The sequence below is a fragment of the Lynx rufus genome, unplaced genomic scaffold, assembly GCF_022079265.1.
Source record: "Lynx rufus isolate CCGP_SWC_20201006 ecotype Redwood Valley unplaced genomic scaffold, mLynRuf1.p SCAF_6, whole genome shotgun sequence".
Taxonomy (NCBI): Eukaryota; Metazoa; Chordata; class Mammalia; order Carnivora; family Felidae; genus Lynx; species Lynx rufus.
This window is the reverse complement of record NW_025814878.1, coordinates 92,288,289-92,314,670: the sequence shown is the minus strand read 5'-3', so window position 1 is coordinate 92,314,670 and position 26,382 is coordinate 92,288,289. Positions and strand designations below refer to the sequence as shown.

Below are 26,382 nucleotides of genomic sequence, written 5' to 3'. Positions count from 1 at the left end.
AGGCAGGATTTCTGAAGGATTCCATTCAACGTTTTACTGGTTAATGAAATTACTGGCATTTCCCCATGATGTTTTCGTCTATGTATCATGTGCTGTCCTAGGCACCAGCAAATAATCTGTGTAGCCACTCAAATTTCTTCCAAAACCTTAAGAATTTGCATTAATCAGAAGCCAATACAAATTTACCCAAGTGTCTGGACAATAGGAACCCACTTGGAAATAAGCTGAACCTCAAATCTGCAAATTGCTTTGAACTCAAAATGCAATGTTTCAGGACACCCACTAGAAAATAAGCTCGGGGTGCCATTATGTTATGTGCTAACCACCATTCCTGGTAGATGTGGTGAAAGAAGGGGGACATCTTTCTGGCCCTGGGAAGTTTTGCATCCACAAAGGGAGACATCACACAAACAACTTCAGGACACTTAAAAAGCATCATATCAACACATGCCAAGTAACTTCACGCCAAGGACAAACTCCCCATGGCAATGTGAATAAAAACTGTTCCACAGATGTTCTGTACGGATGCATGAACACGATGAATAATTTTAACAGGACCCACCCTGGGTTATTACAGTTTTTGCAATTCCAGTTTGATCAAAAAACAAAGCCTATAATTCAAGGAATTAAGACTTTATTGTTAATATTCACATTATCCGTTTCTTAAAATAAAGCAGATTACTTTGTTATTACAAATCCAAATATACAAAATGAGATGATACTCATCAGTAATTTTACATATCTATAATTCTTTTATATTTCTAGGGTGTCTTTGCCTCAAAGAGTTGGACCTGTTTTTAGGTAGCAGCAAATGTCTTACAAAATGGAAGTCAGGTATGTGTTTCTCATTTCATGGTGAAATAGAGTATGTGCTTCTTGCTTTACAAAAAGAAACCTCTACAGGAGTTTTTAACAGGGTTTAACCACAGGCACAATCCCAACCATGGTTAAACTTGTACCAGCTTCCCAGAGCCCTTCCTGCCTGAGCCATATGGTGGGTTCCAAGCATTCCCCATGCACCAAAAGCAATTTGGCAATGTCAGTTCCAGGGTCTCCCAAATTATATCTTTTAACTCCCAACAATTCAAAGCTAAGGGACTATAAATTTCTTTAAGGTGTTATTGCTATTATGTTTTCATTATTAACGTTTACCTCCATTTTCTTTGAGTAATGGGAGATGAATAAATTTAAAAACCGCCTATTTATTAGTGGCTTGCCAAGGGAAATTTTTCTTGAACTTCTGAAATTATGGAACTATTATAACATTATTTAAAAGTTTAATAATCAAGCCCAATCCTTTGTAACTTCTACAGTGACACAGACCTTGAGTTCTACGGGATTATTAGGAAATGTTCTCTCAGACATTGTGGTCACATGGTGTCTAATCCACTGAATGAGGTAGTTCACCATATTCTGGTATTCGATCCACTTGACTTCAACATCCTGGAACAATAAAATGACAGACAAGATCCATGTCTGCAAATAATAACATTCATATCTAACACAATTTAGTCAAAGGTCATTCTGTGAATGTATATGTCCTTAAGCTGGTCAGTCAGAACCAGCTCATTGTTTTCTCACTTTTCACACAGCCCCACATAAAGAGATGTGAAAACATGCCACCAACATCTGACAACGAAGACTGACCTAATGAGTGTCACTTCTGATCCAGAGATGGTGGCTGCCTGGGGCACTATGTTAAGATGGCTTCTGAGGCTGCATCCAAATGCAGCAGGAAGAAACACTGTGATCATTTTGGGGTTTTCCAGGCACCCACAATGAGGGAGTAAGAGCGTGCACAAGCCAAGTTAGCTGCTATGTCCTCCAACCTTTCTAGATCTAAATCCACTGTATACCTGAACTCAATGGTCTATAGAGTATGCAGGAAAGCAGACAGGAATAAAAATTATAGAAAATGTATGTGGTAGGATTACTCATTAAGCAAACCTTTTATAAAAATGGAAAGAAACTGGAAGGCTGTCACCTGCTCTGTTGAATTAAAAGTATTTGACAAGTGCTTATTACATTCAAAGCATTATACTATGTGTTGTAATAAGAATTTAATACTTTAAAACATAATACCTTTTATCAAAGAGTTACTGTCTAGATAGGGAGGCAGGAGAGTCATAATATAAACAGTTAAGCAAAATGAAAAGCAGTAGTTAATTAAGTGCTGAAATAATTGAAACAGGTAGTATATGATAAAGGCTGAGATAAGAATCAGGTGATTATATATGTGCCTCAAAACAATCACCAAGGTATTCTTGGGAGAGAAGTCCTTGAGCAGTTCTGCAACAACCAGTAAGTGTTGGGGGAAGGGGGGAGGAAGAGATAAAAGATAGGGAGCCCCAAGTGAGTAGGACTCTGAACTAGAAATGCCCTGGCTACCAGCAAACAGCCTGTGTTGAAACACTGTAGCTAAAAAAGGAGGTACGCAGAATTTTCAATGTCAGAGTATCTAGGCTGGACTTCACCTAACAAGCTATATGTAATCACTGAACGTTTTCAAGCCAAAGACATCAGGTTTTAGGAAGATCAATCTGGCGACCGTGTGCAGTGCTGATGGGAAGAGAAATAAAACAGAGGCAGAAAAGTGTAGAAAAGCTGTCATCCTAGTAAGGAGTACGAGGCAGGAACGGGGTGAAGGCAGGGAGAAGATAAGGCAAGGAATGGCCACGAGAAACATTCTCAAGCAACGCTCAACACTCAACTGTTGGCAGACATCACAGTAAAGGATGAACAGGAGAGCAAGTTACTCAGGGATCAGAAGACGATACACCTCTGAGAGAAAGAACAGGGAGAAGAGAATGGAAGTAAGTGCAGAAACAAAAGCACACAGAGGTGAAAAAGATGAGCTCCAAAATCTTCTAAGTAAATTAGGAATAAAGACATCTGCAAGGGAAAGGGTGAGAAGTCCAGGGTGAAGGGGCTCATCCTCTAACGCACAACTGATGGTTTCCCGTTCTCTTCCATAAATGCTTCCATCTGTGTTCGTATGACCACTACAAAATGCACCGTTGAACTGAATTACACAAATGTTTGGGAAACAGTGGACAAATGAGGAGCCCAAAGATCTCTGTACCACACTTCACTCTGCTTATGAAGTAGCTTGTTAATTTGGCAAAATCAAATAACCTTCCTCTAGATAATCACCTTTAAATCTGAAAAACAATTCCTAGCCAACTTATTTCATGAGATTATGAGAATTAGTAACATTGAAAGTGATCTCAGGGGTGAGATATTCTGCAGATACAGAAGGACATCAAACAGAGCAAATATAAAACAGCAGCAAGTTAAAAAGGAAAAACTCCAAAATTCGGTGCTTTAGAGCTTTTAATTATAAAATTATATGTAACTCTAAACAGCTTACTTTATGACACAGAACAAATTTTTTTGAGTTATACTTTAATCATAATGGTAGAATAGTGTCATCAAAATGCAAACAGTACTGGTTCATTAAATAGCATCTTAACTCAAATTCTTTAAAGAATATTTCACATTTAAATACTGTAAAAAGCTCTATCAAAGAATTCAGTTAACTGGTCATTAATTGGTCATTACTGAATCCGCAGCTTCTAGTAGGGAAAAATCAATACTCACATTTGCACCAATGCCTTCGCCACCTTCAGGGACTTTGGGAAATGCATCATAGAGAGATGACACATAAGTTATTACTGATTTTTCATCAGGTGAGGAGACATCAACATCTAAAAGCAGCCACATAAATTATTTCAAAATGTTGACAGATTACTTCTGACCAGACTTTCATGCCAGTCTACATCTAGTCAGAACAACTCACCTTCAGGATCCAGAAGTCTTATAACTCCAATTTTTTCTGCTACATAAAAAGCGTGCTCTAAATTTGCAAGGTTGCTTTGAACAGCAACAGTATTCATGTCTATCAGGTCCGGCCTAGGAAAAAATTCACTGCAATCAGTTAAGTTTTCTCACGTGCTAATTCAACATTACACGAACCTGTTTATCTATTTACATACCATCTCTGCAAATACTAATACTAAGCCTATGTTGAAATACAGAGACTTTCATCAAATATTTAACAATGCTTACTTTTCTCAGAAACTTTTGTGTGCTGGGGTGCCTGGATGGCTCAGTCAATTGAGGGTCCAACTCCTGGGCCATGATCTCACGGTTCTTGAGTTTAAGCCCCACATCAGGCTCTGAGTTGGCAGTACAGAACCTGCTTGGGATTCTCTCTGTCTGCCCCTCCCCCGCTTGCTTGTGTACTCTCTCAAAATAAATAAATAAGCTTAAAAAAAAAAGATTCTCTCTCTGCCCCTCCCCCGCATGTGCTTTTTCTCTCTCCCAATAAAAAAAAAGAAAACTTTTGTGTGCCAAAACCAAGTGTAGCAAGGAAATTATAAAAAGTTGGTAACTTTCAACACAATCTACAAATTCCTCATAATCATAAACTCTACTATTCCAACAGCATCCTTCCAATCCAACTAGCATCCTCTCAGTTTCTCCCCAAACACAAAGGTTTATGATGAATTCAATGCTGCTTCCTTGGCACCCACTGACCAGTGGACAGGATGTCATGTGCTGTGATTGCTGTCGACTCATCTTTGCGAGCACTATCATCCTTTATGAAGCCTTCACTCATCTTCCCAACCTTCATTTTTCTCTCTGCTGCCTGAACTCTTTACACACTCCTGGGCCTGTGCTTGTCACTTTGGCCCTCAGAATAATCATACGCTTCCCTGCCCTATTAATTCACTATTTAATGTGCATGCACATCTTGCTTCTCACAACCAGCTAACTCTAAGTCAGCAAGAACCATGTATTAATAAACTTTTGTATTTTATCCTTCTGCTGAGACAAAGAATGACAAAGAATTAGCAGACAACAAATATCTAGCAGTAAGTTGGTAAGTAGGTTGGCTAATTAGTAATTTGAATCATAAATGAAAGACTAAAATAAGCACTAGTTTACATCTTCACAAGCATCTATGTGCATGCCCGTGTACATGCACACAGGCGCAAGCACGCACGCGCGCGCGCGCGCACACACACACACACACACACACACACACACACACACTCATACACCAGACTTCAACCCTTTCTATTTTGTGAGACTTGCATGTTTTACTAAACCACAGGGATACTTTAAAGCTATCTCTGTCTATATACAAGACAGGAAAAGGGAAAGACTTCCCAAATACTCCTTGCATAGACAGCGGCAAAATGTGGTAGTTGGAAACTTAACACAAGGCCAAAAGCCAGTCAGGAAATGTTCATCTCAAAAGCAAAGCATTAAAAGAATGCAAAAACAAATGTGGAAACAGTAAAGCTCAAAAAGAGTGGTACCCACCCTCAAAATCACTAAGAACCCACTCTTATCAAGTTCTAAGGCTGGCTCTTAACAATGTCCCACAGATATTCTGGTTTGCTCAGAATAGTCATCTGGGAACTGCAGAATGAGTGGGAGGGCTCAGAGGTCATGGAGAAGGACTGAAATGCAAATTATTTTGAATACTACTTGGAAAGCTGTTTACATGAAAAACTCTTAGGAAGGTAAACAACAATTTGCAGTCTTCTTTTTATCTGATAAGAAAGCAGACCTCAAAGAAATCTACTTACAGTTTTACAGAACTTTCAAAGTGTTCAGAACCTTGAAATGTAGCCGCCATGACCTACCTACCTATTTCCCGGGAAATTATTAGCAAATTTGTTAATGTTTTTCATATGCACCAACATGATTACTTAAAAGTGATCCTACATTTATTATAGGAACAATAAATCTACTGACAACAATAGAGGTAAGTTACATACCTCTAAAAATAATATTTTTTACTCCCAAAGAAGTATTTTTGAAGAATCTGCCAACTTCAAGATTACTAAACAGGTGAATTTAGGTCTAGACAAAAACAAATACCTAAAGTTCAAAAAACTGTTTTGCTTCCATAAAGTTCACACATTTTGAAGAAATAAAAACCAGCCTTTCTGGGTTTGCCAAATCTCCCAACAAGAAAGGGCATGTTGTTATACGAACCCTGCCATTAGCAAGAAAGTAAACAGTGAGTAATCCCAGAGGGAATGAATAAAGTCATTGAAGAACCAAGTTTTTGACTAAGAGAATAAAACATAAAACTTCCTTCAGAATGACATAGTCATTTCAGCACAAAGGCAGCTGTATAATACACTGAGTTGAGATAAGTCACCTCTTTTATCATGATATTTAACACTTTAATGGAACAAAAAACGAAGTGACATTCCTTTATTAAAAGACTGCAGTAGACAAAATTAATAAAAAAAAAAAAGAAAAAAATTGTAAAACCACTATGAGAAACGAACAGCCTGAACGTTTTCAAAATTCTATCCCTCTCCAAACTCATCTCCTAACCATTCAGTCATTTTCAGTCTTCTACTCTGCCTTTCCTCTAACTGTCTGGAGCTTCCAGAAGACGCTTGTGTTGTGACCTATCTTTCTTCTTCTTTACAGGCTCACTGGGATCATATAACTTTTTAAAACTTTAGCTATTTTCCACCTACAGGTTTGTATTTTCATTTCAAAGGTTTCATTCCAGCTTAAGATCTCCTTTTTGTGGAACTTTAATAGGAAATTTCGTTCCCATCTTAGGTTTGACTAACCCAAGTCTACACTACATTGTAAACAGGTACAAGGCAACAACCATGTTCCTATATTGCATTAATTTTTCTAGTTTCCCTATTTTCTTCAAACCTTTCAAAATCGTATAATGTAATACTCTGCCACTGAAAGTAACATATGTTAGTCTTTTATGGGAAAAGGGCCATCCTAACTCTTAACTTGTGTCATTATTCTGGAATAATATAATCTTTTCTGAATGACTCAATGTTCACAGATAGCACTTCTAAAAAACATACATTTTTATCCTACTTTTTTTTCCATAAATGATTAAAAACAGCTTACAAAGAAAAACACAAGAAGATACCACAAAGTAGGGGCACCTGGGTGGGTCAGTTGGTTAAATGTCCAACTCAGGTCACCATCTCATGGTTCATGAGTTCTCAGCCCAGCACTGGGCTCTCTGCTGTCAGCACTGAGCCTGCTTTGGATCCTCTGTCCCCCTCTCTTTGCCCCTCCCCCACTCGTGTGCTCTGTCTCTCAAAAATAAACAAACATAAAACAAATTTTAAAAAAAGAAGATACCACAAATTATATAGTGTGAGTATAAAATCAAGATAAGACCATAAGATGAAACTGAAAGCAAAGCCAAAAGTGCAAAGCACTTGTACGCATGCTTAGTGCCCTTAATTTGTTTAAAAACATAGGACCAAAAGGTCTCAAAGTGGCTACTGCCATAATACAAAATAATTTTGGATAAAAGTAATGTTTATCTTTCATATAACACCCATGTTAAAAGAGCATTCTCTCTAAACAAAAAAATTATACAATAGGCTATACACATACATACACACACACACACACACACATACACGCATACAAAACTGCAGGCATATATACATGTATATGGGCATTTTTATTTATGTTTATATTTATATACACATATACACACACATATACATACACACACACACACACACACACACAACACACATATATAGACAGACATATATTTTATATATGTTACCACCCACATTAATAGATAGCCAAACTAACATAACATTAAAACTATGTAAGGTATTTTTTGGTACAGACACCCCAAAGTAACTTTTCAGTCCTCAAATTCTTTATTATTATATTAGCTCACATGAGAATTAGATAGGATTCTGAGAGAAAATTTGACTTATGCAGTATTACAAATGGCTAAAGATTAGCACAAGACACTACCTAAGACTTCCACATTACATCATGCCAAACACTGAAATGCTCAACTACAAGGAACATGAAACCAAGTCAGAATACTTAGACTTACAAACGGCCATTGGAACATCCTTGAAGGGACACTGATAAAAGTTAGCTAAGAGAGCATTAGTGCAGACACAAGATTAACAAATTCCGAACCAAAAGTATGATAATGGCTGCAAGGATAGATCTAACATTAGTAGTCAGAATCCAAATCAAGATGTTTTTTCAAAGTATGCAAAATTTATTTAAATTCATAGGGCTTACTGGGTTGTGTTGGCTCTCAATTGGCATTCAATCACTATTTACTGTGCGGGTATAGATGTAAGTTTTGGCTATCCAGGATCTGAACCCTCTTGAGAAATTTTCCCTTTTAGGAATCACGACAGAAAGAGAAACGAGCAGAGTCCATTTCTCAAAGCAAAAACACATCGGGTTTTTGTCTCTTTCCTTTGCTCAACAAATGTCCACTGCATACCTCACCCCCATACATGACACGACCTGATCAACTCAGATTCTTCCTGTAAGTCTTGCTTTTCTACATTCCCAGATGCTGTCTACTATCCTCATGTGTCTTTTGCCACAATTCATTCTAACTCTGCACTTGCCTCTCACAATGGACAGCAGGCTGCCTGAAGGCAGACCTTGTTTTAGCCATGTTTGTACCTTCAATATCTAGCATGATGCTCGGCACACGAATATTTGAAAAATGAATAAATTATAAAGAAATGAATAGCTTTGAGGACTGGAAGGTACTATTTGGCACCTGGTTCAAATTCCTGATTCCTAGGTTTGTTCCTTTTCTTTTTGTTAATTTCTACAGCTAAAGCTACCATCGATAGCTTCCAATCAGGATTTCACACCCTTATCAAAATCCACATGGGACAGAACACAATGCCATTAACTTCTCCATGAACTAAACAAACACACATCTTAAGGTTTCCTAAAGGCTTTCTCTGCTAAAAACAATCTGAAAACAGGCATGCAGTGAAAACAACAAGCAAGGGATAAATTACAAAGTTTCAAGAAGTATAATTATCACTCTGAATTTACAGATGAAACAATTTAAGCTTTAAGAGATTAAGTAATTTGAAGAATGCAAGCTGACAAGGGCAGTCAGGATTTGAACCCAGGTGTATCTCTCTACAAAGTCTGAGCAACGTGCTACGCTGTGCTGGCATTATAAACTGAAATCTAATTAAATCGTAACATCCGATATGAAGCTGAAAAATCAAGATAAAGGAAACAGAGAAGAATTTATGCTTCTGCTGGTGGGGAAAGTGATAATGATGATGGTAATACAAGAAACACAAGAGAGTGTGTCTGTGCGTGCTGGCATATCCAGAAAAATAAACTGTATGAAATAAGATGTAATTCCAGACTGTCACCCAAACAGTACTCATCAATATATACTGTAACAATGTTTTCCACACTTGGAATGGTGCTAGGCCCTACTCTAGACTGACAGAATGTAGAGAAAGGCCTGGTTATCTGTATTTTAACAAGGTTCTCCCCTTCCCCCAGGGTGATTCTTATCAGGCAAGTCTGGGAACTAAATCATTTTAAAATCCTTCTTGCTTCTAATACATTTCTCATTTTCTTTCAAAATCATCCATATTCTGCACTGGCAAAAAAAAAAATCCATAACACTATCAGATAATTATGTAACAAGACAAACACAAAGCTGACACAAACACAAACATGCCTACTGCCTTAGACTCTCAGTAGGAGACAGCAAGCCTTTTCCCTCTTTTCCAGTGCTGATTTTTATTGCTTAAATCAAGAGGAAAAGAACACGTTTAGGATTGGAGGGATGGGGCGGAGTCACATTTCATATTGGCCCAACTCTGGAATAGACTGTAAAACAAGGTAGCTGATGAAGACAGCATTTGGTGACAGATTGTTTCATTGAAATAAAAACCACTTATATAAACTTCATGATAGGAGATATCAGATCATGTGAAAGGACACTGAGCAATAATTTTCTTTCTCACACAAAAAAACAAAAAGTAGAATGGTTATTGCCAGCGTTTGGGGGGTGGGAGAAGAGTTCTGGAGATGGATGGCGGTGATGGTTTAGCAACAGTGTATTAACATACCAAATGGTAAATGTTACGTATATTTTACCACAGTTTTTCAAACTTTAAAAAAAATTTAAAAGACCATTTTTACATATTTGAGCGAAAAGGCTCTACCGAGATAGAAAGAAGTAACAGGGCTGTGACTCAGGTGTCCTGTGACTTAGTCCTAACTTGTTCTCTGACTGTGAACATGCATCCAGAAACCCGTGTCTCAGGTTTTTCATTTCTCCTACAAAAAAATGAAAATCAAGGATTACAGAAAATCAGGAACTATAAGAATCGTCTGGAATTCCAGGGAGTGTCTTGAGATTTGTGTGGCAGTGGAAGAAAGCCATTTTAGGTCTGAAGAAGCCAACTGATTTGTCCAAGGTCTCAAGAGAAGATTCATGTGAAAGTACCTGTGAAACTAAATATAAACCACTATATGCACGGGTTATTAAAAAGCATCCACTGGCATGTAACCAATGTAATGAAAATGTCACAGAACACTAATTCTAAATAATTCTTCCTAGTCAACAAACTAGAAAGTTCATTCATTCACTCATCATTTAATAAGCACCTACTATGTGCTGGGCAAAGAGGCACTAAGAATACAGGCACTGGGCATACGAAGAGCTCAGAGCTCTAAAGGGAGTTCAGGAGTAAACCAGGAGAAAACCTGGTTGGAAAGAACACCCTGAGCACCAAGGCAGAGGGGGAAAAGCCTGCACATGTTCAGGCCTGGAGGCCACGTGAGAACAAGGAGACCACTGCCTGGGATGGGAGCCAACATCAGGAGGACACATGGTGAGAGATGACTGGAAGGACGCAGGGGCAGAGATAATGCAGAATCTCAAGAACTTTTTTTTTTATGTTTATTTTTGAGAGAGAACATGTGCACACACGTGTGCACAGGGAAGGGGCAGAGAGAGAGGGAAGAAGAGGATCCAAGGCAGGCTCTGAGGTGTCAGCACAGAGCCCAATGCCGGGCTTGAACTCATGAGCCATGAGACCATGACCTGAGCTGAAGTCAAACGCTTAACTGACTGAGCCACCCAGAGGCCCCAAATCTCATGAACTTCTTAAAGGATTTTGAATATTTTTCTAAGAACTAATGCACTGAAATGCGTTAAGGAGGTGACAGGACTAAATGATCAGATCTGAGGTTAGATGCAGAAGAAATCTCAAGTGTTCAAAGTATTCCCACAGAAGCCAGTAGGGAACCATAGTGACTGCAAAAGAATGTGGCAGCAGTGGAGAGAAGCAGACAGGGCAGGAGATATTTCGAAGGTTAAATCCACAGAACTTAGGGGTGTGGGCATGGATGGGAGTCAACACAGAGAGAAAAGAAAGTCAACAGGCAACCCCCCAAAAACTCCGAACATGTACTGGCCTTGTGGCTGAGTCTACAAATAGATCTGAGCAGGAAGAGCCCAAGAAACAGGAGGAAAACCAGGGCAGTGTAGAGCCATAAAAACCAAAGAAAAAAGACTAGTATTTCAAGAAGAAAAGAATGGTCAGTAGGGTCAAATACAGAGGAGAAAAATGAGGCCTGAAAACGACCCATTGGATTTAGCCACATGGAAGTCATTCTTGACCCTAGAAGAGTTTTGGTGGATTATGGGGCCAGAGGCCAGAAGAAGTGAGGTGAGGAATAAATATGGAGTAAAGAAATGTAAATGGAGGGTACAGACAATTCTTTTGACAAGTCTGGCCTTTAAGGAAAGGAATGATGTGAGGCAGTAGACGGGAAAAAAGCATGGAGTTAAGAGAGGAATTTTTTTTTGTTGTTTTATTAGCCAAGAGGCTTCAGCGTGCTTAAAATTCAAGGAGAAAGATCTGTTGAGGGAGAAAGGTTTAGTGTAATGAGAACGAAGTTTTCTGAGGCAATGGTAGAGATGGGATCCAGAGCACAGGAGGAGGGATACAGGCCTTGGAGAGGTGGAGGAGGAATTCGTCTGTCAAACAGGAGCAAAGATGGGCTGGGATGGATGCAAACGAAGTCAGGTCTGTATCTTTGGTAGCAAAGAGAAAGACATTTCACTTGCTGGTGTCAGTATTCTCTGAGAGCAGGAGTGCAGATCATCAGCTGATAGTAAGGGGAGAAAAGGCAGTATGAGTGAGAGAAGGTGTGAATTAACACAGATAGGAAAAGACTGCTGATCAGAACCAGTTGAAGCTGGTAAGCATGAAGTCACAGTGAAACTGATCATCTGCATATGACTTTTCCTGGTACGTTTCACTGCTTGAGTACATGCACAGACAAAGCAGGTAGCTGGGCGCGCACAGGCTCAGGCTTTGCTGGAAAACTAGTATGTACTCAGCAGCATGCAAGGAATTGAAAGGAAATTATATGGAAATAAAAAAAAAAACAAAAAACCAAAACCTCCATTTACCTAGAAATTAGTCTTAAAACAATGTCTGTACTCCAGAACACGACGCACCTACTCACACACAGATGCATGAAGCCACATATGTTACTCAACATTTGTTCTCTGATAGATCACACAATAACAATATGTATTCAATATGCCTCACTTATCCTATGGCAGTTCAGCAGTTACCATAACAAATTCCCGTAGATGACTGTTTGGATTAAATCATGTTCAGGCTTAGCATGTTTTTACTGTTCTTATTGGTACAAAAAGTATCTCCCCTCAGCCCCCTCCCCTCAGCGGAAAAAAAAAAAAAGGACAGCAAATAAAGATGAACATGCAAGAGACCCACCCATATTTTTGTAAATGGGTGTATATATTCCTTTATGCTCCTATTTGGCCACGTATTGTAGAAGGAAACAAAGCCATGAAGGTAATTTTCCCTTTCTCAGAACTAGATGCCTCAATTTATTTCAAATTTTCTTCCTATTTTTTTCTATAAAGTAACTTTCTATCAACAAGACAGAAAGCAAAGTATGAAAAATGCTATGATTTACAGCGAGTTTTGTTAGTACTTCAAGATTGGAACCTACCAATGGAAATTAAAAGATACCTAAGGAGTTACAAGTCTCAATTCACAAAGAACAATTAACCCCATAACAGCCTCATACACTTTAACAAACACAGAGAATAGTATTGATTTTGATAGAGACCTAATTCTTTCAATACCTATATTTTAGTGAACTTAAGTAAATCTTACTCTCTAGGGGATAAATATGCCTCCAAAAGAGGGATAAACTCACTTTTTAGTCTGATAGAAAATATTAAACCGCTTCATATCACAAAATAACATAGGAACAGGAATCTGAAAATGAGTCAAAATAAAGACATATTGCAACAAAACAGACGGACCTATCAAAGAAAAATAGATGGATAGAAGATATGTCAGCTACTCTTGCAACATAAGAGAAATCTTAGTGTTAGAGAAAGGTAAGAAAATGCCGAAGGGAGCCAGGACGAAGGAAGCATATGTCAAGTTTCAAAGTAAGGGGAGTATTTCAGCAAAGCCCAGCTTCTCTTGTGCTTTACGGTCACGTGCCCTGTTATTAGTGGGTGGGCAGCAGGAAGGGAAGGAATCCGATGTTTATTACATACTTCCCAAACCTCTGGCATTGTGGCCCACATTCTCTTGTATGTTACCTCAAGACCACCCCCACTGCTGGCATTCTAACGTCTTAAATGATCACATCACTCTCAAATTTGCCAACTTACTTGGTCATTTTCCCCTAAACTCTCAACACATACATGTTTAGACTAATAGCTTGCACACCAGAGGGAAACATAAGCCTGCAATTTCAGCTCTGGCACATACCTTAAAAGCTGAAAAAAAAATTGTATGAATAAAAGGGTAAATTAAAAAAGAAGAGAGGGCACCTGGCTGGCTCAGTCAGTAGAGTGTCTGACTCTTGATTTCAGCTCAGGTCATGATCTCATTCATGGTTCATGAGTTCGAGCCTTGTGTCAGGCTCTGCACTGCTGGGATTCTCTCTCCCTCTCTCTCTGTCCCACACCCACCTGTGCACACTTGCATGCTCGCGTTCTCTCTCAAAATGAATAAACAAACTTAAAAGAAGAATAGAAAAAAAATGAATGGGGTTTAATATCTGCTAGGATGTCATTAACAAATAATTGAATGTTTCTTTCTTAAAGGCATCATGGAGGGGAAACAGTACAGAAGGGTATTTCAGTGCAACTCTTCTAGCAGACAATTCAGATATAGGTCTTAAAACTTTAAATGCATTACCCTTCGACCTAGAAATTCTACTTCTAGGAACTTGTCAAACCAACACACTCACACATCTGCAAAGCACACATACAAAGTCCAATACAACACTTTTTAATAGCAAAAAAATGTAAAGTCTATCAACACAATACTATTAAATAATGTTACATCCATACATCAGAACACTCTGTAGCATTTTAAAAGAATAAGGTAAACCCATTTCTGCTGATATGGAAAGACATCCAAAATAAATTAAGGAGAAAGAAAAATGTGAAATAACATATATGCCATTCTCTCAACTGTGTTTTAGAAAAGATTATAATAATGTTCAAGATTCGGTGCTTATGTAAATTATACCTCAACAAGCTGACCCTCCCCCCACCCTGCCCCAAAACAGGTGTTTGTATATGCACAGAACATTTCTGGAAGACTATGAAAGAAACTGAACAGTTGTCTCTAGGGAAGGGGACTGGGTATCTGGGGAAAGAGATCACATTTCAATGCATTCGCCTTTATTCTATTTGAGAATTTTACTATGTTAATGTATTACATTTTGTTAGTTGCTATTTTTTTTTATATAAAAGTCACAGATGCAAGTTGAAGTAGGGTTGTGGCAAGAAATACCTACAGGAGAACCTACTATAAAATTTACCAGGCTTTCACGGTGAGCTCTCAGAATTCAACTGTGTTGAGTTTATCTGGTAAGGCAAATAAGCAATTTGATTTTGCCTCAAAAACTGAAATACTTGTGACTTTTCCAAAAATTATAACCTTCAGGGCTCTGTGTCTTTGCCTAGCCCATGGCCACGCACACACACCAGAGACCATACTTGTGTGTATGCGCACACACATACACACACCCTCAGATTTCTGGGTTCTGCAGCCTAAGGGCAGACCTGGTTCTGAAGGGAAAAAAATCCCCTCATCAACACTAATCCAACTTCCTATGGGAACATTTCAAACCCTAAAGGGCCTCCTCCCAGTATTAAACCAGTCCAATCCAGTTCAGCTTGTAAGGTGTGACTGAATCCAAGCATGCGGCTTAATCACAGGCCTCCAGGTCAGACTATTAAACATGATGATTCTGACCACAGCCTTACAGTCTAATCTTCCCAATTACAGCATCTTTAAACATTTAATGTAATGAAATATGATGGTCCCATTAAGTTCTAATTCAAAATGCAAACAATGAACAAAATAATTGCTATCAAACTACACACTCAGACAAGTGAAAAGCTTCTGGCTGCCTGATTAGAAAATATTTAAATGGCGTGCTCCTGAACACAATCTATCCTAAGAAAGTGGACTCTTCCTTGGTTACGTAATGTATGTAAAACATGCTTGTGAAAAGAATGCCAAGGGCCTCAAAAGGAAATTCAAACCAGTGAATGGCATAAACTAAAAACAAGACTAGGACAAACAGAAACTATCAAGCAGAAATAATCTCTCTGCCAAACACACCACCCCTCTACCATGTGAGTCGTGACATATTCGTACCTTTCCATCCTACCACCTTAGGTTTTCACCTGGCTCTACTGCACATGTTGCCCTGTTCTTTGTGGCCTGTGGGCGCACATTCATGTTCATGCCTGCTCAGGCAGACATGTTTTCACAGTGAGTGCTGCTGTTTGGGAACTTGGCTTTCATCAATGTTCTGGGGCAGTTATCTGCATGCAGTGACTGATAAAGTAGGACAAGTCAGGGGCTGAATGTCAAGCTAGAAGCCAGAGCTTTATTTCTCTCAAAAAGAAAAACAAAATCAGTTTTACTGTGATAACTGAGCACACTCTTAAATGAGAGCACAGAAAAATCAGCTGAACGGTCTGACTGTAACACCTACTATGAAGAACATGTGTTACTAATGGGAATTTTAGTCCTCTGTATCCAAACTCTAGGAGAATGATTAATCTACTGCAGTTTAGAATCCCAGAGGCTGTTGATTCTCAGTTAACTCTACTTCTCTTGCTCATAAGCTACTTACTCATCAGATGCTTTTGTGACATCCTTTTGATCTAAGTCCATCAAATCCAGTCTACCTTGTTATTCTTTTGAATGAAAACCAAGGTTAGGGGCAAGAGTGAGGCTTATTTACCTAAGATCTCTTACCAGCTGTGGTTTTCAGTGTAAAGATTTTAATACGCTTTCAAGAAAATTTAAACTATACAAACAAAACAAGTGCAAACTAGTACAGATATGTGGTAGTTTTATTATTTGAATTCTTTCCATTGAAAACTGAACACAAAAAACAGACGTTCCTAGAAGGAATCGGGAACAGAATTTCCTAAAATAGAACAGAATTTCCTAGAAGGAATCAGGAACAGAATTTCCTAAAAATTTATTTATTTTATTTTTAATTGATGGATAGTTGACATACAATGTTGTATTAGTTTCAGGCATACAACATAGTGATCCCGTAATTCTATATATTACACCATGCTCACAACGATAAGCAATAATCATGGTTACCATCTGAATCAATGACCTATTTAAGTAGAACCTGTAAGAGCTATCCTTTGTAATCTCTTCCACTATATCATAGTACTTTATCATTCTTATTACCCGTTGCATAATCCAGGCTCTTCACCTTCTTGGGGATAATATGACATACCCAAAACTACAGAACAGCTCATTTGTGGTTTTGCTCTCACTTATGTTGAGTGTTTTAATGTTCTCTTATTATCTACAATTTTCCTCACATTATGAGTTGCTGCTAATGCCATTTTCACTGACGGCTAATTCTAAGTTATGTGACTGATGTCCCTCACTAATTTCTTACGAGGGACAAAGATCTTAGTTGGCATCTATATATATACTATTCATGTAGACATTTCTTAAATTCATCGAGAATTCTCATGTATCTTTGCTGAATATCATTAGTTTTCAACACTGCCCTAGCACAGTTGCTCAGGTCAACAGTTCCATTTCTGGATCTTTAGTTTACCTGCAGGGTATTATGGTAAGTAGTTACACAGAAGCATATGAGGACTTGAGACTCCTGAACTGTCACCTCCATCATTTAAAAGGTATGTCGAGTACATTAGTTTCCCTTTTGAGCCCCAGTTTCTTCAGTAATTTAATAATGTGATCATTTAATACGCAGATAAAAATGGAAATAGTGTCATCTATTTCACAGGACTGTGATCATTTTAAAAGCTACCATATATAAAAACAGCTAACACAGAAATTGATACATGGTCAACAGTCCACACATATTTCTTGGGTGCCTTCTATGCAACAGTTACTTTCTTTTTAACTTCAGGGATGGTTTTTATTGTGTAATGTCTATAAATTACTCTTACTATAAAAATTTCTTTTTTATTTCATGTTAGTCGAGTACTGCTTACTGGGGTTAACAAACATTCTCTCCACTTCATAAGTCATATTCTATGTGGGAACACTAATAAAATTATGCTAGGCAATCCAAATTAATGTACTTAAGTTTTGACAGTATTGACAGCAACACAAAATCTGAAGGGTGCTATTATTCTGTCCCCATTTCAGACCAATATTTCTAAATCTTCAGGAGATGTGTACACAAAAATCTGACCAGATCATTTACTACAATACTTGTTTATTTTTAAATGACAAATACGGGGCATAGGAAGCACCTGGGTGATGCAGTAGGTTAAGCGTCCAACCCTTTGATTTCGGCTCAGGTCAAGATCTCATGCTCCAAGAGATTGAGGCCTGTATGTGGAGCCCGCTTGAGATTATCTCTCTCTCTCTGTCTCTCTGTCCTTCACCCACTCATGCTAGTACTCTCTCTCTCTCTCAAAATAAATAAATAAAACCTTTAAAAAAGTAGTTGAAATGACAAAGAGTATCCACTTTCCTTGCAATCCCCAGAGAAATCTTTCATATGCTCTCTGGGGCGTGCAAACTTGCTTCATGAGTGGCACCACAATCCTCCGCCCATCCACTCCAGGAATCTCAAGGTTCTTTCCTGCTAAGCCCTCACTCCCTGTCAAGATCCTTCTCAACCGAGTACTCCATACAGTTAGGCTTGGTATTTAAGTAGAAACCAAACCCATGTACCACCTCAGATCATTTTTATTACATAAGTCACATGAAACTCATATATAAAAAACAACTTTTAATCTAGAACTAGACCCCCAAACCCAATTAAACGGATATGTTTCCACAGCAAGTCCAAATACATCACAAAATTTAGGGGAATAATTATCAAGTAAAAACAACTATAAATTAGACACTACTCTCTAAATGTGATTATTGCTGTCCAATATCCAAAAGTCTTCTTACAGTGATATTTCAATTGTTTATAACTTTCTCTTTCCCCTTTAGAGTATTTTAAAGCATTCAACAGTGAAAACTATGTGTAGTTCAACCCCATCCATTTCTTACACATGCTAGAAGAAAAGTACTCGATCATTTTTTAAGTAAAAAGAAAAGCCCGAGTACTTTTTAGCTAAAAACAGTTCTACACATGAAAAGTTTCTTCCAGTGAAAAAGGCCACAGTAGTATTTTATGAGGCACATGATGATGAACATAAGCAACAAAGAAATCTTGTGAGCACTTAAACCTGATACTCAGTATTTCTACCATGAATTCTAACAAGGGAAAACAAAGCCAACTAGGAAATCAAAGTTCAAAGTTAAAACTAAACAATTCTTTTTTTTTAAGTTTATTTATTTATTTTGAGAGAGAGAGACAGAGAGAGCACGCACACGCACGTATGCACATGTGAGAGCAGGGGAGGGGCAGAGAGAGAGAGGGAGAGAGAGAGAATCCCAAGCAGGCTCCAAACCGCCAGTGTGGAGCCCGACATGGGGCTCGATCCCAAGAACCATGAGATCATGACCTGAGCCAAAGTCAGAAGTCAGATGCTTAACCAAATGAGCCACCCAGATGCCCCTCTTCTCTTTAAAAAAAAAAAAAAAGAAAGATTTTAAGTAATCTTTACACCCAACGTGGGGCTTGAACTCACAACCCCAAGATCAAGAGTCACATGCTCCAGTGAGTAAGCCAGCCAGGTGCTCCAATAAAGCTAAACAATTTTCTAAAATGATCACTCTGTCAAATTAAAAGTTCAAAGCAAATAATATTCAAAAGATCCAAATTCTCTCCTAAAGCAATATGAGCTCTATAATATTAAACTTCCCCAGGAAATTTCAGCATTTCTGACACATATGTAGGAGAAAAACACACAGCATGTATATACTAATTTGTACTTATACTCTTTCACAAGTATTGAAGAGACAATGTCCGGAGACCATTGTTTTTAAAAGTCAATTATTTTAGAATAATAGCTGGCTTCTAAATGCTTTGCTTCTACTTAAAACACTTCAAAGAGAAAAGAGCACACACTCAAAGGTACATCATGACATAAATCCTTCAGGTATAACAATCCAAATATTTTTATTTAAAGGCCAAGATCTTACCATCCCAGGTATAAAATATATCCAATTATGCAGCCTTCTGATGGCCTCATGTTTTAAGTCACATAGAAGTGCAGTATGATGACAGCAATGTCTGTACCGACTAAACCCTCTTGGCACTGTGTTACTTAAGGAGATCTGGTACTTTATTTTCAACAAGTGTAGGCGAGTTGATTCTGATTTTTCTTACTAATCAGGCAAACTATACCTACCTCTACTGAAATGTCGTTCCATAAAGAAGCAGACTATTACAGTGTTATAAAGGGGCTCTGGGTGCGGATGCGTGGGAGATTCATTACAGTTTGATTGATGTTAAAATTTCCAAAATAAAAAAGAGGGAAAGAGAAAAAGATCTCTCCCCTTTGTAAAAAAAAGAGGGAAAGAGAGTAAGGTCCTCAGGGGAGTGAAAAGAAAAAAAGAAAGAGAAGGGAGACAGATGGGGAGAATGGGATTTTAAATCAAGCAGACCGAGATTAAAATCTCAGCTCTATGATGTATTAGCAGCGAGACCTTGGCAAACCCAAGGTTCCTCCTCTGCAAAAGTGGGATAATAACAGTTCCTGTTTTGTGGGACTGTTAGGAGATTTGAATGGGATAACATATGGAAAACAATGAACAGAATGCCCCACATGTAGAAAGTTATCAAAATATTAACTATTCTATATAATTATTATTTTTATCAAATAAATTTGTTAGTCCAATGAGCTATAGCTTAAGCTTACTCTACTTAGGAAGACATCCTTCAACAACACGATATAATTTTTTGAAAACTAAGAAAAGTTACTGAGATCAACACACGTATTGTTTTCAATAAATATTTTCTGGCGCTCTAGCTCCTTAGAAGACATTAAAAGCATAGAGTCAAAAGCCAGAGGCCCCAGGTCTGAATCTCAAAGCTGCCACTTGCTCTGTGTGACTGCAAGCAAGTATTTACTCAGTGCCTCAGTTTTTGTATGGTAACTGGGAATGATGATATAGGGATGCTGTAAGAACTAAATAAATCAATATATGTAAAAACTGCTTAGGGTGGTGTCTGGCACTTTATGGTAAGTGCTATGTCAGTGTTAACGGGGATTCAGTTGTTAATAATTCTCATCCAGAAAACTGTTTACGACCCCAAAGTTTTCCTCTTTTGAACCCAGCTACTCATCAGAGTAACCAGTGTAGGAGACTGTAATTTGGGCACGTGTGAGCTCTAAGTCTGAACTAAACCCTTACCCTACAACTCATCAGTTCTCCATTTGTACAATCATGCTCATCCACTTGAAGACTCTATATATCAGAGCTTACTGTCTTCCAAGTTACTAGCAAAATCCAAAGATATGATATAGCTCTGTGGTCTGTGTGTATGCACCAAGCTTAGAGTGATGATCTCGCAGTGGTAAGAATCTGATGTTTCTACTTGTACTTGGTCTGTATTTTCTAACTTTCTGCCATGCACATGTATTGCTTCTATAATAATAAAAGGTTATTTTAAAATCTGGAAATGGAAGAAACACTTCTCATATTTGTCTAAGAAAACAGACCCCACAAATTCCATACCTGTATTTATGAATGATGGCATTAAATAGTTTTCCATCTCTCCAGCAGGTAGTGAAATTTTCACACCGTATTCCAGCATAACCCTCTGTTGCCTGCTGTGTCCACAGTAGCAATCTCTCCTTCGCAGACATATCCTCTGACTCTCCAGTAACATGGATATCAGATATCTAAACACAACAGAAAGTGTTAAAATATTAGGAAGAAAGCCAGTTCAGACTGAGAAACTACTATGTACCAAGCACTTCATCAGTGTTATTTTACTTAGTCCTCATAACTCTCATTGGAAAGCTAAATGTATTTTTCCCATTTTACATACAGGGAAACTGAGTTTCAAAGAGGTTCATAGATAGAAAAGGAGGATTTAACTTAAGCACCTAATTTTTTTTTATTATGCCAAAATGTCACAGCACTGAGAATTCTACATTCCTCTTTACTAATCAGATCTGTAAAATAATCCAACCAAAGGTTTTGCCAAGTTCAAATGGATCCAAAGTAAAACCTACAAACTAATCTATATTACCACCTGCAGAGCAGGATTTGATCTGACAGGTATTCTGTGTAAAGAACAAAGAAGGAAACTAGTACCTTCCCCAATTAACTACATTACATAACAATTTGACCTAAAGTCTCTTTAATTTTCTCATGAGTCCTTTCTCAGTTTACTCAACAGGATACCTTCATTAACTGATTTTTTTCCCTATACTTTGTTCATTTTCATTTAATTTTCTATAAGTCTCTTTCACTAAATAAAACAGGTCACCAGTTCACATGATTGACATTTTCTTAAGAACCTCTCTAACAAGGGTCCTACTTAATCTGCTGATAATGATTGACATTTTCTTAAGAACCTCTCTAACAAGGGTCCTACTTAATCTGCTGATAATGATATTAAGGCACAAAGTGACTTTACCAGGGGTCACACAGTGATTCCAAAGCTGGGATTAACACCAAGAAACAACTGTTCCTTCCATCAGTGCAGGATGAAAGCCAAGGGATCAAGAAAGACAGGCGGGAAGCCAGGATCAGGATGAGTAAATAAAGAATTGGAAGCAATATATAGGGAGGCACAAGTCATTTTGTAACAGGAAAAAATCACTCAAGTCATGAGGTTGGCTTCTAGTTCTGGCCACTACTCCACAGCTTTGAATAATACATTTCATGTCTGTGAGTCAACTTCCTCATCTATAAAATGAGGAGGTAGGAGGGAGAAGCAGATCATGTTTAAGACTCTCGTCAATCTAGTCTTGCCCAGAGACTGTAAATACAACACAGAAGTCAGAGGTCAGAAGAGCCAGAGTCAAAGAACTGAAAGTAGAACATTTTACCGTCCCAGACTGAAGAAAGCCTTTGACATGCAGCAGTGCTAGGCTCAGACAGGAAGCCCTTTATTCCTCCCAGCTGCCACAAGGGCTGGAGGCCAGGCCAACCAGGAACCTGGTGCAGGCTGCAGCAGCAAAAGCCCACGCCAGGCCTGGCAGCCTCTAACACCACCACCTGGACATGATGGCGGGAGCCACACACACCCTTTCTCCAATATTCTGCATAGATCTCCATGCCCTGCGGAGCTTGCTCTCAGCCACAGTATGAGACATGCTCCTTGACAAATGATTTGAAAGATGAGCTCAGGGTGTGCCTGGGTGGCTCAGTTGGTTAAGGGTTCAACTCTTGAGTTTGGCTCAGGTCATGATCTCACGATTCGTGAGCTTGAGCCCCTGTCCAGCTCTGTGCTGACAGTGTGGAGCCTTCTTGGGACTCTCTCTCTCTCTTCCCCTCTTCCTCTGACCCTCCCTTGCTCGATCTAAATTAATTAATTATTTTTATAACAAAAAAAGAAATAAATATGAGCTCACGGTCTCAATTTAATCATCTTTTCTAAGAACCTGTGCTAATCTCCACAGCATGAAAAGAACTATGTGCATGCATGAACACATTATATAGTATATACAGGACAAATTCCTTTTTTTTTTTAATGTGGGGAAAAAAAGAGCAGAAAAATCACCAATGTTATTCCACCCCCAACTTCCAACTGATACCTTGATCTGAAATTATGCTAGAGAGCCCTTCTAGTACATCCCAGGAGTTTAAATTCCATCTCCACCATTTATGTTCGAGTTACTCAACTGTTTCAAGACCATCCTCTGACTTGTAAAATAATGATGGTAATAGTTATTAAGCTATGTCATGAGAATTCAACACGAACACAGTGTAATGTCAGCAACCTTACTGTTGTGGTTATTATTATTATTTTTTACAAAGGGAGAAGCAAAAATTTGGCTTTATTATTCTCCCAATTCTCCTACTGTAAAGAGAAGTAAAAAGGTTTTTTTTTAATGTTTATTCATTTTGAGAGAGAGAGAGCATGAGTGACAAGTGGGGAAGGGGCAGAGAGGGAGAGAGAGAATCCCAACCAGGCTACCCACTGTCAGCACAGAGCCCAATGCAGGCCTCGAACTCACAAACCATGAGATCATGACCTGAGCTGAAATCAGGAGTTGGACACTCAACCAACTGAGCCACCCAGGTGCCCTGAGAAGTAAAAAGTTTTTAAATTTGTTGCCTCAAGCAAATCAACATTTATAAAAACAAGGGTTCAGAGAAACAAATCTAGGAAACTATAAACAAGAAAGTTATGCCTCCCGGCAAAATCTCACAAGAGGCTTCTCTTAGTCTTTACAAATTATAAAATCAACTGCTTCTGGGAACCCTTACCACAAGGGAGCTCCGTGGGTGGTAATCACAACTAAATAAAGAAAAGGGAGAGAGTTGGAAAGGCGGGGGACTATTTTCTGTTGGTCAAGAACGTTCCATGCCAGTCCAGTCACTGAATTATCTCTTCACAAGGGAAGTCAGTAAATTTCAACTACAAGGTAAGTTTAATAGGTTCAAGTGCTGCTCAGCATTTTATCCCAGGAAGGATATTAAAGGGGGAGTTCTGAGGTCGAAAAAAGGTCTAAACATCAACCAGGAGAAAGCAGTATAGTCTAATTAAATAAATTTCCAATGGATGAATTTCAGATTGTTACTCCCACACACTACTTCAGGTTATTACACATGCATACACTATTTAAAAAGCTATGATTTTCAAATGTATATTCAAATATTATGAACCAAACTTTAACATAATTAAGGACTACTAACACACTGACTCATTTTCAGCTTTTCCTGCCATTTCCAATTACCTGAGTATTATTCCTATAGGGAAACTCAAGGTATTTTTTAAAATGTCCTGTTACCATTAACTACTACCTCTCTTGAGTATATCAAACTTTTCATGATACTGTGCAATCAAAACCAAAATGAAAAATAAATTAAACTCTAAAATTTATGTCTGCAGTTGTCATTGATGACCCCTGATTTAAAATCTATGCATTCAGCACAACAGTCTGAACCCTCCCTCAGTGAAAGGTCAGGTGTGGTTCTAGGAAGTAATCAAGCTTCCTCCTTTCAGACCCTGAAGTCAATACGGAGACCAGAGAAGGTTTCCATTCATGCTGCCTGGGTTCAAATTCCAGCTCCAAGAGTAAACGGGACCACAACCCAGAGCCATCCACATCATCTAAAATCCGTTTTCCTCATTTAAAAAACTTAAATTATGACAGAATTTCTACCTCTTTTGAGTGGTTCTAAAGATTCAGTAAAATAAATCCACATCAAATGCTTAGCACAGTGCCTGGCATACAAATGTTAGCTTCTCCCACCACAATTTTATTAGTAGTATTTGCCACTTAAAGTTTCTCACCAACAATCTGTCAGCTAGCACCTAAAGCAAACAAAATCCTTTACACCAGAGTTCCTTTTGGAAACTTGAAGCCCTCATGCCTCACATCCAGGTCATTGCTGGCTACCACCCAAATTCGAGCTCTTCCTGTCACTGAGCCTCCTGAGCCTGTATTTCATATTTCATCCCTGTCTCATCTCTCCTGACCCAGCTTGCCACCACTCTCAAGCTTTCCAGAAATATCTATTCCAGGGTAAACAAAGGCTCCTAAAACTTCAGTACCTTCACTGCCTCTACTATTTTACTGAACTTGGTCTGTCCCTCTCACCTCCGGTCAAGTCCCACATACCACCAGGCAGGGCAAGCATATTCTAATCCCCCAGTGATGCAAAAATGATAGTTTTCAAACCGTGACCCATAGGTATGAAGACCTCACTTTTACACTGTAGGCCACTCACTCTTATATCACCACCTTCTTCTCCTTAAAAATGATCCCTGTGGGTGGGAGATGGGCTAGATGGGTGATGGTCATTAAGGAGGGCACTTGTAAGGAGTACTGGGTGCTGTATGTAAGCGAATCACTGAATTCTGCTCCTGAAAACAGCACTGCACTGTGCACTAACTAAAATTTAAATTAAAAAAAAAAAAGATTCCTGCATCCCCCAAAGATCTGACACCTGGCTCAGTGTGTACCTGGCTCCATGCTGTGCCACATCCTCACAGTCCTTCTTCTCTCCACTACATCCATTCACACATCTATTGCTACGTCCTGGACCTCATCATCTTACACCAGAACTAGTCCGCCTCCGATATTTAACTTCCGATAGTGACTTCCTGTTCTTCTACCACTTTCATTACCCAACCCTAGGTAAAAACCACTTATCTGGCTTCACTTACATCTCACATTGCTTGATATGCCTCATTATGATCCATTCTATGAGCCCTCTTCTATCTTCACCTCTTTCTCTAGCTGGCCTGCAACACGTGATCCACCACTTCAACCAACTTCCTCAACTCCCTCACACCCTTCTCCTTGCCCTGCAAGCCCCCAGCCAAACCACAATCCTGGCCAAGTCAGCTGCACGTCTCCCCTACTCTTCCCTATGCTATAAAGCTCTACTAGAAAACTGCAGTTCCATGTGGACTGCTGCCACCACAGGTTCCAGGTCTGCAATTCAGCTAAGCACGCTAAGAAAGCTGGCACTTTTTCTTGGTGTCCTAATTGGCCGGTTTTTCTATCCCTCACAATCTCTCTTTCAATATTCTTTACCATTTGCACGAAATTCCCTACCGTACCACTTCCTTATTTACGTTTAGCGTTCACTTTTTAATCTCCTTCTTTATCGAGAAAATAGCAACATGAGTAAGAACTCCCTCACTGCCCTGCCTTGCTACCCACAAACTTGGCTTTTGCATGACCTGCTTTTCTCATATGCTCAGAATCCTTCCACCTCCTGTCTCCTGGGGAATTCTCACTCTATCAATCATCCCCTCCACATCTGGGTCTTGGCTCTCAGTATTTAAAAATGCCCATCCACGCCTGGGTGGCGCAGTCGGTTAAGCGTCCGACTTCAGCCAGGTCACGATCTCACGGTCCGTGAGTTCGAGCCCTGAGTCAGGCTCTGGGCTGATGGCTCAGAGCCTGGAGCCTGTTTCCGATTCTGTGTCTCCCTCTCTCTCTGCCCCTCCCCCGTTCAT

At 38.9% G+C, this 26,382-nt stretch overlaps 1 protein-coding gene across 5 annotated transcripts in view; it reads right to left on the bottom strand.

Moving 5' to 3' along the window:
* The window catches only part of DST (dystonin), a 496,498-nt gene that overhangs the window by 178,271 nt on the left and 291,845 nt on the right, over positions 1-26,382 (bottom strand). For all 5 annotated transcript variants that reach the window (XM_047102585.1, XM_047102584.1, XM_047102586.1 and 2 more), the window contains 4 exons: positions 20,967-21,133; positions 3,800-3,912; positions 3,601-3,707; positions 1,324-1,443 (listed from right to left, as the gene is read on the bottom strand). In XM_047102585.1, coding sequence (XP_046958541.1) covers positions 1,324-1,443; positions 3,601-3,707; positions 3,800-3,912; positions 20,967-21,133 — 507 coding nt within the window. The remainder of the gene's footprint in view (positions 1-1,323; positions 1,444-3,600; positions 3,708-3,799; positions 3,913-20,966; positions 21,134-26,382) is intronic.